Here is a 21,777-nt window from a genome sequence, read left to right as displayed (position 1 = left end):
TTGGAGCTAGCCTGCCTTTCTCTCCCTGAAGATGGAAGGCTTGTCTTCTTCCAGGCAGGCCTGGTGGAGGCACTCTTTCTACAGCCTTCTACCTATCCTAGCATTATTGTACTTTCTAATGCAGTGGTTCCCAATCTTCCTAATGCCGCAACCCTTTAATACAGTTCCTCATGTTGTGGTGACCCAAACCCATGAAATTATTTTCGTTGCTACTTCATAACTGTAATTAAATAGGTGTTTTCCAATGGTCTTAGGTGACCTCCATGAAAGGGTCATTCGACCCCCAAAGGGGTCCCGACCCACAGGTTGGGAAACACTGTTCTAATGAGTCCTGCCTTCTCATGATGTGCCCAAAGTATTTGGCTTCCAGGGAGATTTCTGGCATGTGTATCCTTAATTTCGAATATAAAGTTTGCTGAAACATTTTCTTGTGGTGTAGAAACATATCCTTATATATTACTTCTACCTCTGGTACCAAATTTTCTGTTAAAGAAGAAATGCCCAGGAACACATCTACTTTATGATCTGAGTTATACCTGCCTAATTTTTTCAGATGTTTTCTTTGGTGCTAGATGTGCTCTGAGATCTAGCCTTCTTTTAATTAAAATACCATTACTTTTCATATACTACTTTTCAGGATTGGCTAGTTTAAACCAACTTGATTTAAACCATAACTTTTAAAAAATAGTTCCCCCCATTGATTATTCTTTTTTTTTAAGTGTGGCTATTATTATTATTTTCCAACCCTCTTACCGAAACATCAAAACGTTGTAATTTCAATATTTTATCAGTTTATTAGTAGTTATTCATTGTTAGACTAGTGTCAGTTGCTTCTTTTTAATCACTTTATTTTAGAGTGCAAGAAATGCCATTTAGAAACAAATCCTTCGATTAACTTAAGTTCCACAAAAATTTGTTTTAAAAGAGCACTTTTTAAAAGGACAATGATTATTTAAGCTAGCGGCCACAACATCTGAACTGCATTTTGCTACTTACTTTTCCGATATATTGGTGTAAACATAAGGAAAAAAAATGAACCAAAAAACAAAAACACTCCAGTTTCTTTATTTAAAACCTCTCCCCGCCCCCTCAACCCTCCTATTTTTTATTCCTTTTAGCACATTGACAAGGGACAGAGTCTGACATATTGTCATGGGTTAGGTTTAAATATGTGAACTGTGGCTTAAACATATCACTGCCACAAAAACAGGCCTTCTTCCTGATCCCTCCACAGTGAAGGTACTTGAGCTGCACCCAGCTGTTGCTCTTATTGGAGTTAGGGATGCAGGGAGATCAAAATATTTTTTTAAATGGAAAGTTGCCCCTTGCATTCAGCATTTATGTCATCTGGAACCTTTCTGTGGAAAGTTCTTAAGTAACTTCAGTGAAGAAAATTCTGATTTTTCCACCATAATCTTCTTTGTATTTGAAGCCTTTATCAAAATCTCCTTTAGCAGATTTTTGAAAAAGAGAATGTACTGAGAAATGAAGGTATAAAAGCAAGTGTGTAGTGGAGTCTCCTCCTCTGGAGGTCTTTAAGCAGAGGTTGGATGGTCATCTGTTGGATATGCTTTGATTGGGATTTCCTGCATGGCAGGGGGGTTAGACTAGATGGCCCTTGTGGTCTCTTCCAACCCTACGATTCATAGTTTGCTTCTCAAGGTGAGCATGTATAGCGCTCCTCTTTCATATGAATTTTTTGATGTCTTATAAGGTAACGACTCTCAATGAAACCCTTTCCACACTCCAAACATTTATACGGTTTCTCCCCTGTATGTATTTTAAGATGAGAAGCCAGGTATGTACAGTCCCTGAAGCTCTTTCCACACTCGGAACATTTATAAGGCTTCTCTCCAGTGTGGATTCTTTGATGTGAAATGAGAGATCCATGCTGGGAAAAACTCTTCCCGCACTCTGAGCACTGATACGGTTTTTCTCCTGTGTGAATCCTCCGATGTAAAGCTAGGGATCCAGTGTAAGGAAATGTCATTCCACACTCTGAGCATTTATAAGGCTTCTCTCCTGTGTGACTTCTCTGATGCGACGTAAGGGTGCCATTGTCAAAAAAACCCTTACCACACTCTAAACACTTATATGGTTTTTCTCCGGTGTGCTTCTTTTCATGCAAAATCAGGCTTTTGCTATGGAGAAAACTTTTCCCACACTCAGAGCATTTATGCTGTTTTCCCACTGTGTGAATTATTTGATGTCCAACGAGGGTTCTGTTGCAGCTGAAGCTCTTTCCACATTTCATACATTTGTATGGTGTCTCTCCAGTATGAGTTGTTTGATGCAAAGAAAGGGAATCACTCTGTCGGAAGCTTTTCCCACACTCCAAGCATTTATACGGCTTCTCCCCTGTGTGGGTTCTTTGATGCAACGTTAGGGTGTAATGCCGGCTGAAACTCTTGCCACAGTCCAAACATTTATACAGTTTCTCCCCTGTGTGTACTGTCTGATGCAAATTAAACGTTGTCTTCCTAATGAAGTTCATGCCACATTCTAAGCATTTATAAGGTTTTTCTCCAGTGTGAATTCTTTGATGCAAAGTAAGGGTGTCACGCCGCTTGAAGCCCCTTCCACAATCCAAACATTTATACGGCGTTTCCCCTGTGTGTGTTCTCTGATGGGAAGCAAAATGGGACCTGAAAGAAAAGCTCTTTCCACAGTCTGAACACTGATATGGTTTCTCCCCGGAGTGAATTCTCGGATGAGAAGGAAAATTTCCATTCCAGTTGAAATTTGGTTGTGTGCTTCCCAGAGTTGGAAAGCTAGATGCTCCTGTGGAAAAAGGGGAGATAAGAAGGATATGAAAGCTAACATTGTAAGAGAATCTTAGTCTCTCTCATTCATATATATATAATTTTATTGACAGAATCATACTTAACATATGTATACACATTTATCTGATATCCACAAATCTGCACAATTCCATTGTCTATATATAATTATTTTCAACAATAATAAAAAATCTTTCTCAATCTTCTCACTGCATACTTCATATTCTAGTAACTTCATTTCATCTCTTCTTTTAGTCGTCTCTTTCCTATACAGTGGACTCTTGTTATACGCGGGGGTTTGGTTCCAAGATCCCCCGTGTATAACAAAATCAGTGTATGCTCAAGTCCCATTAAATATAATGACATAGCAAAATGGTGTCCCTTATAAAAAATGGAAAATCAAGGTTTGATATTTGAAATTTATACTTTTTTGAACATTTTCAAACCGTGTATGTTTGAATCCGTGTATAAAAAATCCGTGTATAAGAAGAGCCAACTGTATCTTTTTTATATTCCACACCTTTGTCTTTCATCCTCTCTCCCTTCCTCGTCTCATCTTCTTCATCACTTGCTGTCATGTACTAACATATCTCACCATCCACACCAACGTTGTTCTTGCCGGATCTGTCTATTTCCCCCTTAATGTTGTTTATGTTATTAAGACTCTGTTGCTCCTCCAATTTTGGATTTTAGAGTATTTCAGATTTTGAAACTCTGAATAAAGGAGTCTCAACCTGTAATTTAATTTGGTTTAAATGTTGATTTTTGTATGTTTTTAATTTTAATCTTTATAATAATTGTAGTAGTAACTTTTCAAATATGGGCACAGCTGTGGAGTGCAGCCTCTAATGCATTCCAATGCACCCTTGTCCCAACCCCTGGCAGTTGTCCACCCATGGATTCGACCTTGATTCTGCCACACAGGCCGCATCGCACTGTGGAAATAATCCAGTTTGATACCAATTTTATGATTCAATGCTAAGGAATCCTGGGAATTGTAGTTTTGTAAGCTATTTATCCTTCTCTGTCAAGAGAGCTCCGGTGGCACAACAAACTCCAATTCCCAGAATTCCATAGCATTGAACCATGGCAGTTAAAGTAGTGTCAAATTGGATTATTTCTACAGTGTGGATGCATCCACAGTCAGCTGGAGTGGTTGGCCAACCACAATTCTCTCAACCCTGCCATCATCACAGTTCCTCTGATCACCTGTGTCTGTTGAAAATGAAGTCTTATCCTCTTGGTATCTTTCTGGAATGACCTCCTGCTCTTTGTCTGACACAGGAATCGTCTGCTGAGGCTGTTCCACCTTGGACTCTTTCACAAGACCAACACCTTTGGGGGAGAGTCAGTGAGAAGCTTGAAAAGTTACTTCTACCTCAAAAAGGGAAAGAAAATCCCTTCTGTCTTCTATTAAGACAGGAAATAATGCCTGGTATTCAGATTTTCTACTTGAGATACAAAGCTCTGTGTCAGATCATAGGCCCATTCAGTCCTACACAGGCTAGACTGAAAGGCAGCAGCCATTCACAATATCAGGTAGGGAGTCCTTTCCACAACTATGATTGCCTTTAACCAGATACACTAAAGTCGCAATTCAAGATATTAATCCAGGCTGTGTTTCCCTTATCCAAAATGTTTGGGACCCAAAGGATTTTGGATTTCAGATTATCTCAGATTTGGGAATAACAAGAGGGAAATGGGACCCAAGGAGAAACATGAAAATCATTTATGTTTCATATACACCTTATTAACATAGCCTGAATATATATATATTTAATAATTTTGTGCATGAAACGAAGTTTGTGTACACTGAACCATCAGAAAGAAAAGGTATCACTATCTCAGCCAAAAGGGATCCGGGGTGATTTTTTTTTTCTTTCACTGCACTGCACTTTTCTTAGAATTTCCATTCTGGTGGCTAAATCGATGCTTTTTCAACATGCTGAGTGCCGCTGGCAAGGGAGACTTATCTGCTTTTCCGTTTTGTTTTGTTTTCCTGTTCACACATGCTCAGGGAGGGATTCTGGAGGCAGCTTGTCTATTGTGGGCACACACTCACAGCTACAGCAGAATCCTGCTCTTTCCCAGCTCAAGCTATATGGCAATTTCTACTACAAGTCATGCTGCTACTATCCAGTACTAAAGAACTCTGTTTCTCTTAGACTCCTTCACCATCCTCATCATGCTGATGTGGCTGAAAAACCTCCAACAAGACAGAGCACAAAGAGGGAATGTGAGGACTGGGTAAGGGTAAAAAGACTCTGAAATGGAGTCAGAGGCTTTGTTAATTGAAGTGCACCTGTATTGGGAAGACAGCCTTCACCAGTATTGACTAATCTAGGATTTAAAGTAGATTGCAACAGTTCTGCTTGTGGTACTACAGAGGAGTGTGGTCTGGAGCACTAATATATAAGGCAGTGCCTTCTTAGAGGTGGTATCCCAGGCTATGAGATTTCTGTCACATATGCCACAGGTATGCCCAAGATGAACCTATTTAGCACAATGTCTAAAAAATGGATTAAATTATATGTAGTTGTACATGCATTTTTATATTTATACGTGTTTGCCAAAGTCCAAAGAGGGCTTATGATCTATCAAAGTTTGCCCTACTATTTGGCCACAACAGATATGTAATCATTTCTGCTTTACAGCTAATGTATTCAGAATATTCCTCATTATTGTGTCAGGCACTGGTACTCACTCTCATACACTTCTTTTATAGGGAAGGAAATATTCTCTTCATGTGAGCCTGGCATGATCTCCTGCTCTTCTTTTGTCACTGAGACTTTATGAGGAAAACGTTCCAGCTTGATCTCGTTCGCAATCCCACCACCTTCAAGAGAGAGAATGAGAAATTCCTGAAAACTCTGTCCCTATTTCAGAAGGACAGAACATTCTACAAGGGACAAAGGCAAAGAGAGAAGGACTGCTAGCCTGATACTACTGGCACTGGGTTCAAGTAGCCATCCTCCTAAAGAGAGCCGCGTTGTTATGCTGTTCATAAGTTTATAGCAAAAAGGAAAACTGAGATGTTAGTTCCTAGAAGGTATCAATAAGATATAGGGCCAGCCTAAAACATTTTCTTCCAGAGGTATAGGAAAAGCCCCACTATCACCAGTTAAAGTGTGTAGTACTCAGAACCAGCCAAGTTACTTTGGCACCTGGGGCTGAAACACCCACAAGCACATCTCCTCACCTTGGCTACTAAAAAGACAAGGGCCAAGATCCTGCAAGTCTGTAGCAACTTCCTCTCAGCAACTGTCAAGCTCCAAGATGGGCCCCTGCAGTCGTCACTTACTGGTGAGAAAGGAAGACAATTTAGACCATAGTGAAGCGGTTTGTCTCAGCTCAGTTGGGGAAAGAAATGAGGGCGTGATTTCAAATGGAGGGTACCTAGCTTTTCTTTCCCCAGGAGCTGAGAGCAGCTGGATTTTTCTGAATCACTTTCCTGATCACTGGCCTGAATCACTTTCCTTCTCTCTCTTCTTCCATCTAGTGACAACCATCAACAACAGAGCTTCCAGAGATATGGCACTACCAGGCATTGGAGGCTTTTGGACAGAGGGCAAGGACAAGAGAACAGTCCTCTGTGCCCCATTTAAAGGGCCTTATGCTTACCTAAGTCACTAATGGGATGCTGTCCAATACAGTCTGGCCTTGCCATACATAGGGGATCCATTATGGACCCCCTTGCGTAAGGCAAATTTAGTGTATGCTGGAGTCGCACTGATTTCAATGGTGGCACACTCCCACTGCGTGCTCCATTGTGTCCCTCACCGCTCGCCGCCCATATAAGCTTAAATCCACATACAGCAAGGGTGCGTATGGCGAAGGCAGACTGTTTTATAAAGGCAAATAACTGACAATATGATGCCCTTCCATAACATCTCAAAACAACAATTTGAGGCAACTCCCTCTGTCTATCTAATGATAGGACTAGTCCCCAAGGGATGACATGAAAACAGAAGAGCAATAACTAAGACAGCCCAAATCCTGTTAATTTTGGGGGATGTATTATTATTGTTATTGTTATTATTATTTTCTTAGATCCTACCTTTCACCCAATATAGGGACTCAAGGCAGCAAGCAGCAGATTTAAAACAATACCTTTTAAAAACAGTACAACATTAAAATGCAAAAATATAAAATTTTAAAAACAACTCAACCATTTAAAAAGTTACAACAGTAATGCATTAACATTACTAATACAAACCTTAAAAATTAAATAGCACTACATTCCCAGCTCTTATCAGTTTGCAAAGGCCTGCCATCACAAGAATGTCTTTATTTGCCGTTGAAAGAATGTATGTGAAGACATCAGAAATGGAGTAAAATATACCAATCCAATGCTCAGCTGTCGTTTCAAGACACACAGACAGTTCTGGCCTAAATGTAAACACTTACCTGTCAACATTGTTGTATCCATGGACGTGTGGGCAAGAAGGGATTTTCTGTTGCCTTTCAGCCAGAGTATGTCTCCTTTCAGCTCCGTCTAAAATTCCAGTGTCCTCCTTGCAAGAAAAAATTCATCAAGCTGCCTCATGATCTATCAGTTCATTGTTCTTTCCAATTCAGCCACATCCACCTCTTTGGGAATTATGACATCCCACCCCTCCCAGACTTGGGGAAGGGACAAAAAATATCCAGTTGCGTCCACAGACCCCAGAAAAGGAAGGGGAAAGTGTTTGACATTAATATTATATCCTTTAAAGCAGTTGATTTCCATGGTTCTCCCCCCCCCCCCTCCCCGCAGTCCATGCATTCCCTAAGCCCTGGGTCCCATTCAGACTGTGCCACTATAGTTAAATCTACTCTGTAGAAACAAATGCAGTTTGGCGCCACTTCAGTTTGCCACGGCTCCATCCCATAGAATCCCAGGGTTTGTAGATTTGTGTGTGGCACCAGCCTTCTTTGGCAGAGAAGGCCAAAGACCTTGTAAAAGTACACATCCCTGAGTGGAGCTATGGCCCTTAAAGTGGTGTCAAACTGCATGATTTCTCCAGTGTAGATGCACCCTTTGATTACGCTTTTACTGTCATGGCAACATCCTGGAATTTCATAGAATGATAGACCTGAAAGAGACTACAAGGGCCATCCAGTCCAACCCCCTTCTGCCATGCAGGAACTCTCACTCAACACATCCCTGACAGATGGCCATCCAGCCTCTGCTTAAAGACCTCCAAGGAAGCAGACTCTACCACACTCCAAGGGAGTTTGTTCCACTGTCAAAGAGCCCTTACTGTCAGGAAGTTCCTCCTAATGTTGAAGTGGAATCTCTTCCTGTAGCTTGCATCCATTGTTCCATGTTCTAGTCTCTGGAGCAGCAGAAAACAAACTTGCTCACTCCTCAATGTGACACCCCTTCAAATACTTAAACAGAGCTATCATATCACATCTTAAATGTCTCTTCTAAACATACACAGTTCTCCAAGTTGTTCCTTATAGGGCTTCATGGTTTCCAGACCATCATTTTGGTGGCCCTCCTTTGGACACGCTCCAGTTTCTCAACATCCTTTTTGAATTGTGGGGCCCAGAACTGGACACAATATTCCCGGTGGGGCCTGACCAGAGCAGAATAGAGTGGCACTATGACTTCCCTTGATCTAGACACTATACTTCTATTGATGCAGCCTAGAATCGCATTGACCTTTTTAGCTGCCGCATCACACTGTTTGCAGCTGAAGGAGGTGGCACTGAGAATTCTCAGCCTCAGAGCTCTAGTGCCTCACTGAACTACAAATCCCATAGCAGCCAAAAAAAAAAAAAGGGGGGGGGGAATCACAGCACTGTAATTGCATTGTGTGAATAGGCCCTGAGCCTTATATTTAAGCTTCCTCACCCAACAAACTTTACAAAGATCTAAACCCACCCAATATCAAAGAGCTCAATGCCCCCAAACCAACAAATCTGTGGAGCAGCTGCTGTTGTTCTTCTTATTATTACAATCTCTTGCTGCTGTTGTTGAAATCATTTCTAATTTCTAGAAGGTGAAACTATCCTGGAGTTTTCTTGGCACGATTTCTTCAGAGGGGATTTGCCGGCATTGCCTTCCTCTGAGGCTGAGAGAGTGTGACTTGCCTAAAGTCGCCCAGTGGGGTTTCATGGCTGAGCCAGGATTCGAACCTAGCTCTCCAGAGTCAGAGCCCAACACTCAGACCCACCACCCCTGCCCTTTTATTTTAATTTTTTTTAATTTAACTTATTTACCTTATTCATTTACCTTATTTATGTATGTATGTCCCTTATTTATTGATTAATTAATTAACCTTATTTATTTATTTACCTTATTAATTAATTTATTACCTTATTTATTTATTTTATCTATTTACCTTTTTAATTTATTACCTTATTTATTTACCTTATTTTAGCCCTATTTATTTATTCCCTTATTTATTTACCTTATTGATTGATTGACTGATCTTATTTATTAATTTACTTATTTAATTTTATTTATTACCATATTTATTTACCTTACTAATTAACCTTATTTATTTATTTACCTAATTAATTAGTTACCTTATTTGTTTACCTTATTTTTTTAATTAATAAGGTAATTAATTTATTACCTAATTTTTATCCTTATTTATTTATTTATTTACCTTATTAATTAATAAGCCTTATTTGTTTATTGTTTATTTACCTTGTCTACTTACCTTTCCCTCCAGAATCCGAACTCAGGGCAGCTCCTTCTCCTCAGCCCCCAAATTCCCTGCTCCCTCCAGAAAACATAAAAAGCAATGCTAGGATTAATATCAGTATACTGTACTAGGAAAAAAAGCCACAACCTTTAACCTCCCAAGTGGGCGGGACAGGAAGCGGAAGTCCTTCCTGGCAACTTCCCGTTCCGCTCTAGGAATCTCATCTCACCTCTCTATGGTCTTTTTAACTCTTAAAGTGCCTCAGTGGTGCTGCAGTGTTCAGAAGCCACAGATTCCATTAGTTTGTATGACAAGAGATCATTATGAAAGTTATCATTGCTTTAGAATCATAGAGTTGGAAGAGACCACAAGGGCCATCCAGTCCAACCAATCCCTTGCCATGCAATGCATCTACACTGTAGAAATAATGCAGCTTGACACACCTTTGAATGCCCCAGCTCCAGCCTATGGAATCCTGGGAGTTGTAGTTTTACAAGGTCTTTAGCCTTCTCTGCTCCAAATGTGTGGGAGCCTCACAGATTCCATAGGATGTAGCCATAGCACGTTAAACTGGAATCAAGAGACGGCATTTACACTGTAGAAATAATGCACTTTAAGGGCTCCAGCTCTAGCCTATGGAATCCTGGGATTTGTAGTTTTACAAGGTCTTTGACCAAAACTATAAATCTCAGGATTCCATAGGATGAAGCCATGGCAAGTTAAAGTGGATTCAGAGGGTGCATCTACTGTAGAAATAATGCAGCTGGACACCACTTTTAAGTGTTGCGGATCCAGCTTATGGGACCCTGGGATTTGTGGTTTTACGAGGCCTTTAGCCTCCTCTGCCCAAGAGTGTGAGTGCCTCCCCAAACTGCTCAGCCATGGAAACTCACCGGGCCACCTTGGACCGGTCACATACTCTCAGCCTCACAAAATAAGCTCATGATAGGTTCCCTTTAGGATTGCCGCAAGTCAGAAACAAATTGAAGGCACACAACCACAACAAGGGATGCTTATACATGTGAACATCCCCAACAGAATGCCAGATAGTCTGGATCTAAACCATAAGGAGCTTTATCAAACCTCTCTTATCATTTTCAGCTGTGACGAAACCTTTGAACTTTTTCCCACTTGTTTGCCAAGCGGAGAACTGATGGGCATGTGGGCAGTTCTTATTACAACTAATAACATGATCCAGTGTGGTGTTGTGGGTTGATCAATGGACTATGACTCCAATGTAGGAAGCTAACATCACATTTCATCACACTGGTTTGCTCCCTTCTTCTCGGGCTGCATCCACTCTGCAGAAATAACCCTGTTTGACACTGCTTTAACTGCCAGGGCTCAATGCTAGGGAATTCTGGCAACTGTAGTTTTGTGAGACGTTTAGCTTTCTCTGTCAGAGAGCTCTGGTGCCACAACAAACTACAATCCCACAATTTCATAGCACTGAGCAATGGAGGTTAAAGTGATGTCAAACTGGATTATTTCTGCAGTGTGTAGATAAAACTCAAAAACAATTAGAGCTATTTCAACAAGTGAGGCTCCCACAGAAGTGTCAGCCTTTGGTAGAAACCTAATTCATGCTGACCATCCATGCAACTCCTGGCCACATCCACCAATGTTCCTCTGTTTACAACACTGTTAATTTAAAATGTCATCCAACATACTCTTGAATGCAAGCTGTGTTAAACCCCATCTCAAAAATTTCCCTTCAAAAACAACCACCAAAGAATATGGCTTGGAGGCACAGTTCAAATTCTTTCTTTAATGGGAAAAATGCAAGTATTTTGACTGTTAATGGAAAGTGCATTTACTTATCAGGTCACTATCGTGCAGAAATAAACGTTTCAGGGAGAACAAAGATAAGATATATACATATACTGTATGTCCATCATCATCCAAGACAACAAGCCATAGTTCGTCTTTAGGACTTTGTCACACCAGCTTTTTTTCTTGCAATAATTGTATTAGGGAAGGAAATGGGAAAATACCAGTTTGCAAACTTCTCTTCAATCACATGAGAGCACCACTTTGGCAAATCCATGCTCCCTTCTGCACTGGCTCCGTAATCCCACTTTCTATACTTTCAGCACATACCTGCATTTGCTGAGGTTGTTTTTACTCTATTCCTTTCGCTATTTTTATTTTTGCTGTAATTATGCAATCATAGCAAAAAGAAAAGAAAAAGAAAGAAAGGCATGGAGTAAAAAATAAAACCACACACTCTCATCCTACTTGGGAATATCGAGGACAAGGGGGAAGAGGATGAGACTCACACTCCCGCATGCCCTGTGACATCTCTCAATCATTAGTGGCGTGGAATAGGAGCCTATTGATGAGTTTTTGCCGCTAATGAAAAGTGCACTGCAGAAACAAAGGAAATGCAAAGTAGCAGTTGAACAGACACGACTTTGTAAGATAAGTACTAGCCAAAAACTCTAATGCCTTGCTTTAATTATGATTTATTACTTTGTGTGATAAAGTCCCTAGAGACAATAGAGAAAAACCCAGATTTTTTATTTTTATTTTGGGTCCAAAACACATTGCCAAAATAATGCAGTTCAAGACCGGTTTAACTGCTCTGGCTCAATGCTAGGGAATTCTGGGAACTGTAGTTTTGTGAGACAAAACTACCTCTGTCAGTGAGCTGAGCTCCTGTGCCACAATAAAGTACAATTCCCAGGATTCCCTAGCACTAAGCCAGGGCAGTTAAAGCGGTCTCAAACTGGATTATTTCTACAGTGTGTTTCAGACTTGAAGAGGCATAATAACAACACAACCTCTGTGGTCCACTCTCCTGAACTCCAGCACTAGAGCTCTCTTAGCAGAGAATTCTCAATCCTTTACCAAAGCACAGTTCCCAGAACTCCTTGGTAATGAAAGTGGTATCAAACATGACTGGGTAGTGTAGATTCAGTCTACAATGCCCCTAAAAGAGGATAGGTTTATCAAGAGGTGTTTGTTAGCCACAGTGGGTCTACTCTGTCTTTCCATTCAGAGACAGTAAACTTTTCTTAAATAGTTCCTGCCTGCAGAAAGTGTTTTTGAAAACTTCATGTGTTTCTTGAAGATCTTGCCCTTTGGTTCCCCTTGGACTTTGGAGATTTCACTGGGCATTGCTCAGACACTTTAGAGCTCACTGCCTTTGCGGTTACAAAGGCTAGAAACTTGGATTTAAACCACACACAAAAACATTAAAGCAGGGATTCTATTAAACAAAGCTAACACCATATCAAAAATTTTTTTTCTGCAGTTGCACAGCCTGGAACAATGGAAGAGTCCTAAAAGCTCTCTCCTGTGTGAACGATTTGACGCCTTAGAAGATGCTGGCCCTGACTGAAGCTTTTCCCACGGTCCGAACAAGCAAAGGATTTCTCGCCCGTGTGGATCCTCTGATGTTTCACGAGGCTCGATTTATCAAGGAAACTTTTGCTACAGTCTGTGCACTGATGGGGCTTCTCTCCTGTGTGGTTCCTCTGGTGTCTCAGGAGATGCTGGATCAGGGTGAAGCTCTTTCCACATTCGGAGCACTTGTATGGCTTCTCTGTGTCATGGATTCTCTGGTGTCTAACCAGTGTGTGACTCCGGTTGAAGCTTTTCCCACACTCTAAGCACTGATAGGATCTCTCCCCTGTGTGGATGGTCTGATGGCTGACCAGGCTCGATTTGGCACCGAAGCTTTTGCTACAGTCAGAGCATTTAAAAGGTTTCTCCCCCGTGTGGGTCCTCTGATGCCGGATCATACCTGAGCTGCTAAGGAACGTTTTGTTGCAGAGGGAGCATTCGTATGGCTTCTCCCCTGTGTGGATTCTCCTGTGACTCTTCAGATGGGAGCTCCAAGTGAAGGTTTTCCCACACTCCAAACACTTATATGGTCTCTCACCTGTGTGGGTTCTCCGATGTCTATCCAGCTGCGAGATCCAGCAGAAGATTTTCCCACAGTCTGAACATCTGTAGGGTTTTTCTCCTGGGTGGGTTCTCCAATGTCTAATCAGGTTGGATTCATTCCTGAAGTTTTTCCCACACACGCTGCACCGGTTGTGTCTTTTGCCTTTGTGCAGTCTTTGCTGCATGGCAATTTCATGATAGCTAATAACTTGGAAGGCATTGGATTGATTCCTCCACTTCTGACTTTGCATTCTCTCTTGCACTGCTAGCTCATCTTGACCCTTCAGTTTCTTTTCCAGCTCTCGATGGCTTGTTCTTTCCAAGGACATGTCACATAGTTTTCTTTCATTATTACTCACTGGGCCATCATCTAATAGAATTAAAAGAGAAGCATGATAAGGTCCAAGTATAGCATCAAATGAGAAACACAGTGAAAGAAGCGTATTGGAAACTTACATTTGTCATGAACTTACCAGGTTTCCAAAGGGTACATCTCATGAACTTACTAGTGCATCTACACTACAGAAATAATGCAGTTTGACACCACTTTATCTGGATACTACAGAATCCTGGGATTTGTAGTTTTGACTAGCACCCTTTGGTAGAGAAGACTAAAGATCTTATAAAACTACAACTCCCAGGGTTTCATAGGATGGATCTACAGCACTTAAAGTGGTGTCAAACTGCATTATTTCTTCTGTATAGATGTACCTTTAGGCAAGCTAGTTTCTCTGAGCCTCAATCCTATCACCAGCCATGTGGGCAATAACTTACAGGTTTGATATAAGGTGAGACCAGGGAACTTGTGGCCTTCTGAAGGTGGTTGGACCAGTTTCCATCGTCTCTACCAGTCATGCTTGTTTAGCTTGATAGGAGCTGTGGCTTAAAATATCTGGAAAGCTCCAGCTTGAAGCACATAATCAAGAGTTCACTCCATCAGATGCATAAAATATCCTATCTTGGCAGGTATATACAGGCTTTCAAAGATCTTTGCTTTAGGTTGGGGTGAGCAAGTGCTGAGAGACACAGGCTGCACCAACCACATGAAACAAAACGGAAGTGTAAAACTTATTTTTGTTGAGATAGGAGAAGAAGGTGCAGGGGAATGTGGCCAGAACAGCATAGGAAAATCTGGGAGCTGTAGTCTTAGGAACTTTCCCAAGCACCATAGTAGTAGGATAAAAACCCATTGTCTGGATTTTATGCATGTTTAGAGAACTTTGCTTACCAGTGGGGCAAAAACAGAAATAAGTTGCACCTTTTCTTTCCCTACTTTCTTCAGGCCTCCAATTGGCCTCTGTGGGAAACAAGACACTGATCTAAATAGACCTCTCATTTGACCCAGCAGGGCAAATTCATATCATATTATAAAGGGTTTCGTTCTGATACAGCAGAACATAAGACCAGCTGGGTTGGATCCGATCAAATTCCTATCTTTTCCAGCCAACACGTTACCTCTGGGAAGCCCACAAGGGCAAGGCATGAGAACAACAGCCATTATGTGAAGTTGGCCAGAATCCCCTTGTAGTATTAGGCTGGTAGAACTCCAGTTCTACTAATTGGACACACACACAAAATATGTTTTAAGTTTTTGTTGTTGTTGTGTGCCTTCAATTTATTTTGGAACCTATCATGGAGTTCAAGGCGAACCTATCATGGGGCAAACCTATCTTGAAGGTGTTTATCAGACGAGCTCTTAAAGAGGTACTATTCCAGTGTGACTCCTCTAGCTGCCTCCTGTTGCATGCTGGGATTGGCAGTTTTAAGGAGGGGTATTTAGAATTCTCAGGCAGAGAAGTTCAGCTCCTTAAAACTGCCAATCCCAGCATGCAACAGGAGGCTGCTAGAGGAGTCACACTGGAATAGTAGCTCTTTAAGAGCATAGTGTGATAAACATCATGGTTTTTATTTTATTTTTTGCAAGATTCATTCAAAGGAGGTTTGCCATTGCCTTCCCCTGAGGCTGAGAGAGTATGCCTTGCCCAAGGTTATCCAGTGGGTTTCATTGTTCTCAATGTTTTTTAAAAATAATTTCACTTAATTTTTTTAAACTTTGTAAAAAAATGTATTGCCTTAATCTTTTACAAATTATTGTAAACTGCCTTAAATCCCATTTAAGGGAAGGGGGATGTAAATTCAATAAATAAATAAATAAAATTAAAATAATAGATTCTTACAGGTGGAAGGCCCTTCTAGCCTGATGCTCTGCCATGCAGGAATGCACAGCTAAACCACTCTTGGAATATGTCCACCCCAACTTTTGTTTAAAGACCTCTACAGAAGGAGGCCACCACCTTCCGAAGCAGTCCATTCCTCTGTCAAACAGCTCTTACAGTCAAGAAGGTCTTCCTAATGTTCAGGTGGAATATCTTTTCTTGTAATATGATCCCATATAAGCCAGCATAATGTAGTGGTCTGAATGCTGGGCCGGAACCATGGAAACCATGGTTTGAATCCCGGCTTGGCCATGAAACTTCCTGGGTGACATTGGGCAAGTCACTAAATACCTTATTACATGGGAGGCAAAGTGCCCAAATCCTGTGGATAAAGTGGATTTAAATCCTGCAAAAGCGGGGTTGTTTTCAGACGACGTCAAACCAATTGAGCATTAATCCGACATTAACCTGTGCAGAAAGTGGGCAAAATTGGCAGCTTTTTACTTTTGGGATGCTCAATGTGTGTGACATCATCTGAAAAGAATCCCTCTTTTGTGCGATTTTCCCGGATTTAAACCCCGTTTTTGCATGGGATTTGGCCTCTTCCCTCCCATGTGATAAACTCTATACTCTCAGCCTCAGGGGAAGGCAATGGCAATCCTCTTCTTGCCAAGGAAAAACCAATGATAGGGTCGTCATAAGTCAGAAACGACGTGAAGGCACACAACAATAGCAACAATTCCCCTTACATAAGTGTTTCCTCCCCTTCAACCTCAGTGTTAACAGCACACAGGGAGAACTCTGTCATTCTTCCTATAAGAACCACCAGAATGCCCTCTTTGGCTAAGAAGGCTAAAGACCTTGTAGAACTATAAGTCCCAGGACTACATAGGATGCAGTTACAGCCTTAAAGTGGGGTCAAACTGCTTTTTTTCTGCAGGGTAGCTCCATCCTTTGATGTGGGGAAGGATTCTCATTCCATCACCAGGACCAAGAAAGAATCTACTACCAGTCTGTGGAAACATGGGTGAGTGGGTGGAAATGGTGCCATGTTGCCCATTTCTTCAGGAAGCAAAGCATCTTGAGCCAATCCTGCTTCCTGTCTGTTTGAAAGTAGCACATAGCCCCTGTGTCTAGAAGCTACAGAGAGCCATTTGCTCAAATAATGCCTCGAACATGGTCCTTTTATAAAACCACCCACACCATCAGTTGCCACCACCACCAAGATCTTACCCACTGAACTGACATGCCATGGCTCTGTCTCTTCCCCCTCCTCCTTCACTTTTCTGCCAGGATGTCTCTGTGTGCCGCCTGATGAAAGTGGCTCGGCATTGGAGAAATTCATGGCTACCACGCGAAGCAGCCCAGGCACCTGAAATAACAACGACAATCTTTTCCACTTCAAGTTGCTATTTTGGCCAATTTTGGGCTTAGTTGTTATTTTTTTTTTTAACTTCTTTGCCATTTAGGCAGCTTTGCAGGATTAGGGGAAGCAAACTGCTGTGGTTTTGCTATATTTTCATTGAGTTTATAAGTCAAAAAGTCCAAAACTTTAAAAAAAATTAACAGAGGGGGGCTTCTGGAACTGTACTTACAGGTCCCAAGTGCCACATGCAGCTCACAGAAAATAGCTTCATGTAAGTCTACAAAAGTTCATGTGGTCAACTTCTTTCTTCCAGTTAGACTCAGAGGTACTACAAGATCTCTTTACATACTAATTTTACAGACTACAGATATATCTTTGATTTTTTGTTTAGTGCAACTGTGCATTCTGGGTTTGTTGTGCACACTATGGAACTGCATCTCTCTGTGTTCTGTTGTTCACAAGTGCCAGCACTCAAATAAAGATGGAGTCGATGATGCAAATCTATTCGAAGCATGTTCAAGGCATGCAGAGTTTGATCCCGACTCTATTTGCATCAGTTATTCACACAGCTGAGAATGCGAACCTTTTAGAAAAACTCGAGAGGGAAAACTGAGCTCAGTAATCCTGGGTTAAGTGGGGTTTTTTGCTAGCTCCTCTCCAAACTTAATCAAATGCATTTGAAATTCATGTGACCAACAAAGAATCAAACCTGATTCTACCTGGATTATTTTCACCATCTGACTAACCCCTAGTGTGATAACTGGAAATAGCAGGATTGAAAACCCTTAACTTATAAAACCAGGCAAAGGAGGCAAAAGCGGCTGCGTTCTCACCTGCTCTACCTGGCTCTCACCCTCTTGCTGCTCCTCCAGGAAATTTTCTGCCAGGGATACCGCCTGTGCGCAGGTTTCTGCACCCCTCTCCTTCACCCAGCTCTGCATTTCCATGGGCAGGATGGTCAGGAACTGCTCTAGGATCAAAAGATCCAGGATCTGCTCTTTGGTACGTCTCTCCGGCTGCAGCCACAGGTGGCACAGATCCCAAAGATGACTGTAAACCTCTCGGGGCCCTTCAGCCACTGGGTAGCAAAACTGCCTGAACCTCTGACATTGGGCATTTACGTTGGTGCTCTCCTCAGCCTCCATCTTCTCTTCCTTCATGGTCCTGCTGTTGCCAATCTCTCCAGTGTCTGGCCTACTATTAGCCAACTGCGTCAAACCATTGAGACCTAGCAAGGATTGGCTCAACGGTTCTTCTCTGGGCTGGTAACCCTCGGCTACCATTTCCTCAAAGGGTGGAGGAAGCATCGGCTCCAGCAGTTGCCCGTTTTCTTGCTCTGAGTGGGAGGACTCCGCGTCCCCCAGAAACTCCCGCCATGAGGTGTCCCAGCCTGGAGACAAGAGACCCTCGTTGGGTTCCTGCTTTATGGTGGTCGTTGGTGCTTCCCAGCTCAAACACTGCGTGAGGGTGCCCACGCGGACAACGCACGGGGCCTCCTGTCTCCCCACGGATATTGTCTTCAGTTTGATGCCTACATGATCCTGCTCCTCTGCTTTCACGCTCGGACTTTCCTCAGGCTGCAGGCTCAAAGGTGAGGTCTCTCCAAACTGGACCGCCATTTTCTCTTGGCAGGACTGAGAGAAAATGCTGGAAAAGTTGGGCAAACCTCTGTTGCAAATCTCTGGGCACCCTGATCTGGGGCTGCCACTGTTTTTAAAGGGGGTTTATTCCATAGGTTTAGCCTTTGCGATAATAATGCTTCACATTAGCAGAAAACACACGGAGGGAAGCAATTTTCTTCCTTTAAATCTTTCCTTCCCGAAATATTTTCTCCCTTTAAAAACCTGGAAGCAAAAATATGTAGTGAGGCAATGGTGAAATAAGGAGGTACAAGGACTTATTTCAAGGCACTTTAAAATGAGTGTACACATACAGGTTGAGTCTCCCTTATCCAAAATGCTTGGGACCATAAGTGTTTTGGATTTTGGAATATCTGCATTTCCACATACTGTATGTACATAATGAGCTATCTTAGAGACGGGGCCCAAGTCTAAACATTACATTAATTTACTGGTATGTTTCACATACACCTTACACACATAGCCAGTAATTCTGTACAATATTCTAAAATAACTTTGCACACGAAACAAAGTTTGTGTAAACTGAGCCACAAAAAAGCAAAGATGTTACTATCTTAGCCCCATGAAAAAAGTTTTTGTTTTTTTTAATATTTCAAATTTCTGATTTTTGGATGAGAGAAACTCAACCTGTGAATGTACACAGTGGGTCCTTAGTATCTGCTAGGGTTTTGGCACTAGGAGCCCATGTTGATACCAAAATCTGTGGAATCTCAAGTCCCATTAAATACAATGTCACAGTAAAATGGTGTCCCTTACATAAAATGGCAAAATCAAGCTTTGCTTTTTGGAATTTATATATATTTTTAATATTTCCAATCTGTAGATGCTTGACTCCAAAGATTAAAAAAAAATCTGTGAATATAGAGGGTTGACTGTATATATATAACAGAGAGCCAGCCTGGTGTAATGGTTTGAGCATTATACTTTGACTCTGGAGACCAGGATTCAAATCCCAGCTCAGCCATGGAAACCTACAGGGTGTCCTTGGGGAAATCACACTTTCTCAGCCTCAGATGATGGCCATGGGAAACTCCCTCTAAAGAAACATATCAAGAAAACCCCAGGATAGGTTTGCCTTTGTCTCCACAAGTCTGAAATAACTTAAATGCACACAGCAACAACAAATACACACACATCATCATCATCATCATCATCATCATCACCACCACAAAAGGAACCAAGTACACTGAGTTGCAGAACTAGCTCTACCATTAAATAGTGGGTAAGAAGCAGCTGCCTTAGACAGCAGATCTGGTGTACCATCAAAAGCAGCAAGTTTCTTGCCTTGTGGTTCCTTTATTTTTTTCTCCCCACCAAAAATAGATATAGAAGCACTGCTGAGATGAATAACCAAAACACCTTTGCTGGCTTTGACCACTGTGCACCTGATTAGAGTTAGGATGGCAATTTGGGATCATTTGTCATTTTATTCCAGACAGCAAACTGTTTTGGACCAACCTTTATGTCTATTAACTTTGGGGTAAAACATCAGTGCGTATGTGCCTTCAAGCTGCCTGTAGATGTATGGCGAACCCATGAATGTAATAGGATTTTCTTAGGCAAGGAAGATTCAGAAGTGGTTTTGCCAGATCCTTCCTCTGAAATATACCTTCCAGCATTTTCACAGAAGAAAAACCAGGACACATCTGGAAAAACAAAGCATCAGAGTGTGGTCAAGATGGTAGATGTTATTAATGAGGAAGGGGACAAAATCCAGGAGGGGGAGCAGCAGTTTGCTTTTGCCTGAGCTGACTGGGAAGAAAAATGTCTCATCTACAATCTACTCCTCTACTTTTGCCTCTGAAGGGGCTGCATCTGCAATTTGATACCACTTTAACTGCCATGGCTCAGTGATATGGAATCCTGGGATTTGTAGAGAAGGCTAAATAACTCACCAGCCTACAAATCCTATAATTCCATACCACTGAGCCATGGATGGCAGTTAAAGCGGTGTCAAACTGTATTATTTCTGCAGTGCAGATGTAGCCTGAGTTAACCTAGTGCAACTACTTTTGCACTTTGAGTTCAGGGTACATATACACTGTACAAATAATGCAGTTTGAACTCACTTTAAGTGCTGTAGCTCCATCCTACAGAATCCTGGGATTTGCAGTTTTACAAGGCCTTTAGCCTTCTCTGATGAAGATTGCAGGTGCCTCCCAAAGGATTTTCTAGGATGGAGCCAATATAGTTACGGGGCCTTGCTTCAGCTGCTGCATCTACACTGCAGAAATAACGCAGCTTGACATCACTTTAACTGCCAGGGCTTAATACTACGGCATCCTGGGATGTGTAGTTTGTTACGGCGCACAGTGGTTCCCTAACTACAATCCTCCAGATCTTTTGGACTTCATCTCTCCAAATGCTTGACAATTGACCAAGCTGGCTGGAGTTTTTGAGAGTTAAAGTCCAAAATATTTGGAGGACTGAAGTTTGCAAATTACTGCACCAGAGCATCCCTGTCAAGGAAAACTAAATATCTCGCCAAACTACAGATCCCATGAAGCCATGGTAGTTAAAAGTGTCAAAACCTCTTTATTTCTGCAATACAGATGCAGCAAATGATGCAAGCTGAGGACCAAGGAGGAAAATGGGGGGAAAGGAAAGAGAGAAACTGGGACATTTTAAAAGCAGCTGGAAAAGTGGGACAACAGAGGATTAAATATAGTTGCAGGGTATGCTAAATTCTAAAAAGTGTATTTTAAACTCTTTTATCTTTTCAACTTTATTTTATTCTTTTATGTGCAGTCTGTTTTAATATTGTCATAATTTAATTCTGTCTTCATGTCACACTTTTCTATGTTTTCAATTGCACTGTCTTTAGTCTTGGGAGTCACTCTGAGTCCCAGTTTTGGAGAAGGGGTAGGATATAAATATAAATATAATCATAATTTCTAAACCCTTCAAACTCTCCTTCCTATTGCATGATTTTCAAGCCCCAAATGCAATCTAAGGGTACAGTATTTTGTTATTGGGGAGCATTAAAATAAGAAAAGGAAAGGATTTACTCTGCTTTTCCAGCCCATTCTACCTGTATAGAAACCTCCTAAATACCTCCCTCCTTAAATGCACCAAATATAATATAATATAATATAATATAGTATAATATAATATACACAGAATATAAGTGCACCAAAATAAACCTTTTAATCCAGGTTGCAGCTTCCAGCCTCCTTCCAGATGTAAAATGCAAAGATGCAAAGCCTTCCAGCAAAAGGGTGGCAGGGTAGGCAAAGGCAGACACTCTTTGGTCAAACTCCCAATTTTTCTCTCCCTTTTTCTTCCTTTCTAGGAAGGAGAGAT

The 21,777-nt window shown here is 41.5% G+C and overlaps 2 protein-coding genes across 6 annotated transcripts; both read right to left on the bottom strand.

The window, feature by feature from the left end:
• Positions 1-1,049: 1,049 nt before the first annotated feature.
• On the bottom strand, positions 1,050-9,574 carry LOC121921971 (zinc finger protein 501-like). Of its 3 annotated transcripts, none has more exons than XM_042450786.1 (5): positions 9,437-9,574; positions 7,188-7,294; positions 5,485-5,616; positions 3,990-4,115; positions 1,050-2,781 (listed from the first exon to the last, which is right to left on the bottom strand). In XM_042450786.1, the coding sequence occupies exons 2-5, from the start codon at positions 7,207-7,209 to the stop codon at positions 1,658-1,660; spliced, it is 1,404 nt and encodes a 467-aa protein (XP_042306720.1). In that variant the 5' UTR covers positions 7,210-7,294; positions 9,437-9,574; the 3' UTR covers positions 1,050-1,657. The 3 variants fall into 3 exon arrangements, with proteins under 3 accessions (XP_042306720.1, XP_042306721.1, XP_042306722.1); XM_042450787.1 differs by lacking the exon at positions 9,437-9,574 and adding an exon at positions 5,980-6,080 and having other exon boundaries at positions 7,188-7,502; XM_042450788.1 differs by lacking the exons at positions 3,990-4,115; positions 9,437-9,574 and having other exon boundaries at positions 7,188-7,502.
• Positions 9,575-11,175: 1,601 nt separating this feature from the next.
• Positions 11,176-21,776, bottom strand: LOC121921901 (zinc finger protein 436-like). Of its 3 annotated transcripts, XM_042450616.1 has the most exons (5): positions 21,618-21,776; positions 20,084-20,120; positions 17,668-18,678; positions 16,702-16,840; positions 11,176-13,682 (listed from the first exon to the last, which is right to left on the bottom strand). In XM_042450616.1, exons 3-5 carry the CDS (start codon positions 18,451-18,453, stop codon positions 12,706-12,708), a joined length of 1,902 nt encoding a protein of 633 aa, XP_042306550.1. In that variant the 5' UTR covers positions 18,454-18,678; positions 20,084-20,120; positions 21,618-21,776; the 3' UTR covers positions 11,176-12,705. The 3 variants fall into 3 exon arrangements, with proteins under 3 accessions (XP_042306550.1, XP_042306548.1, XP_042306549.1); XM_042450614.1 differs by lacking the exon at positions 20,084-20,120; XM_042450615.1 differs by lacking the exons at positions 20,084-20,120; positions 21,618-21,776 and adding an exon at positions 19,933-20,076.
• Between the last annotated feature and the right edge of the window lies 1 nt (position 21,777).

The sequence above is a fragment of the Sceloporus undulatus genome, chromosome 2 (genome assembly GCF_019175285.1).
Source record: "Sceloporus undulatus isolate JIND9_A2432 ecotype Alabama chromosome 2, SceUnd_v1.1, whole genome shotgun sequence".
Taxonomy (NCBI): domain Eukaryota; kingdom Metazoa; phylum Chordata; class Lepidosauria; order Squamata; family Phrynosomatidae; genus Sceloporus; species Sceloporus undulatus.
This window is presented reverse-complemented; position numbering and strand designations above follow the sequence as displayed.

Bases quoted from the DNA above. Each gene is read 5' to 3' on its own strand.
- LOC121921971 (XM_042450786.1), bottom strand. From the start codon at position 7,209: ATGGATACAACAATGTTGACAG. The intron at 5,617-7,187 runs GTAAGTGTTTAC...TCTCTCTTGAAG, and splicing joins GGATACAACAATGTTGACAG to GTGGTGGGATTGCGAACGAG. The intron at 4,116-5,484 runs GTGAGTACCAGT...TCTCCCCCAAAG, and splicing joins TATAAAAGAAGTGTATGAGA to GTGTTGGTCTTGTGAAAGAG.
- LOC121921901 (XM_042450616.1), bottom strand. From the start codon at position 18,453: ATGGCGGTCCAGTTTGGAGAGACCTCACCTTTGAGCCTGCAGCCTGAG. The intron at 16,841-17,667 runs GTGAGAACGCAG...TTGTTATTTCAG, and splicing joins GTGAGAGCCAGGTAGAGCAG to GTGCCTGGGCTGCTTCGCGT. The intron at 13,683-16,701 runs GTAAGATCTTGG...TAATTCTATTAG, and splicing joins ATGGCATGTCAGTTCAGTGG to ATGATGGCCCAGTGAGTAAT.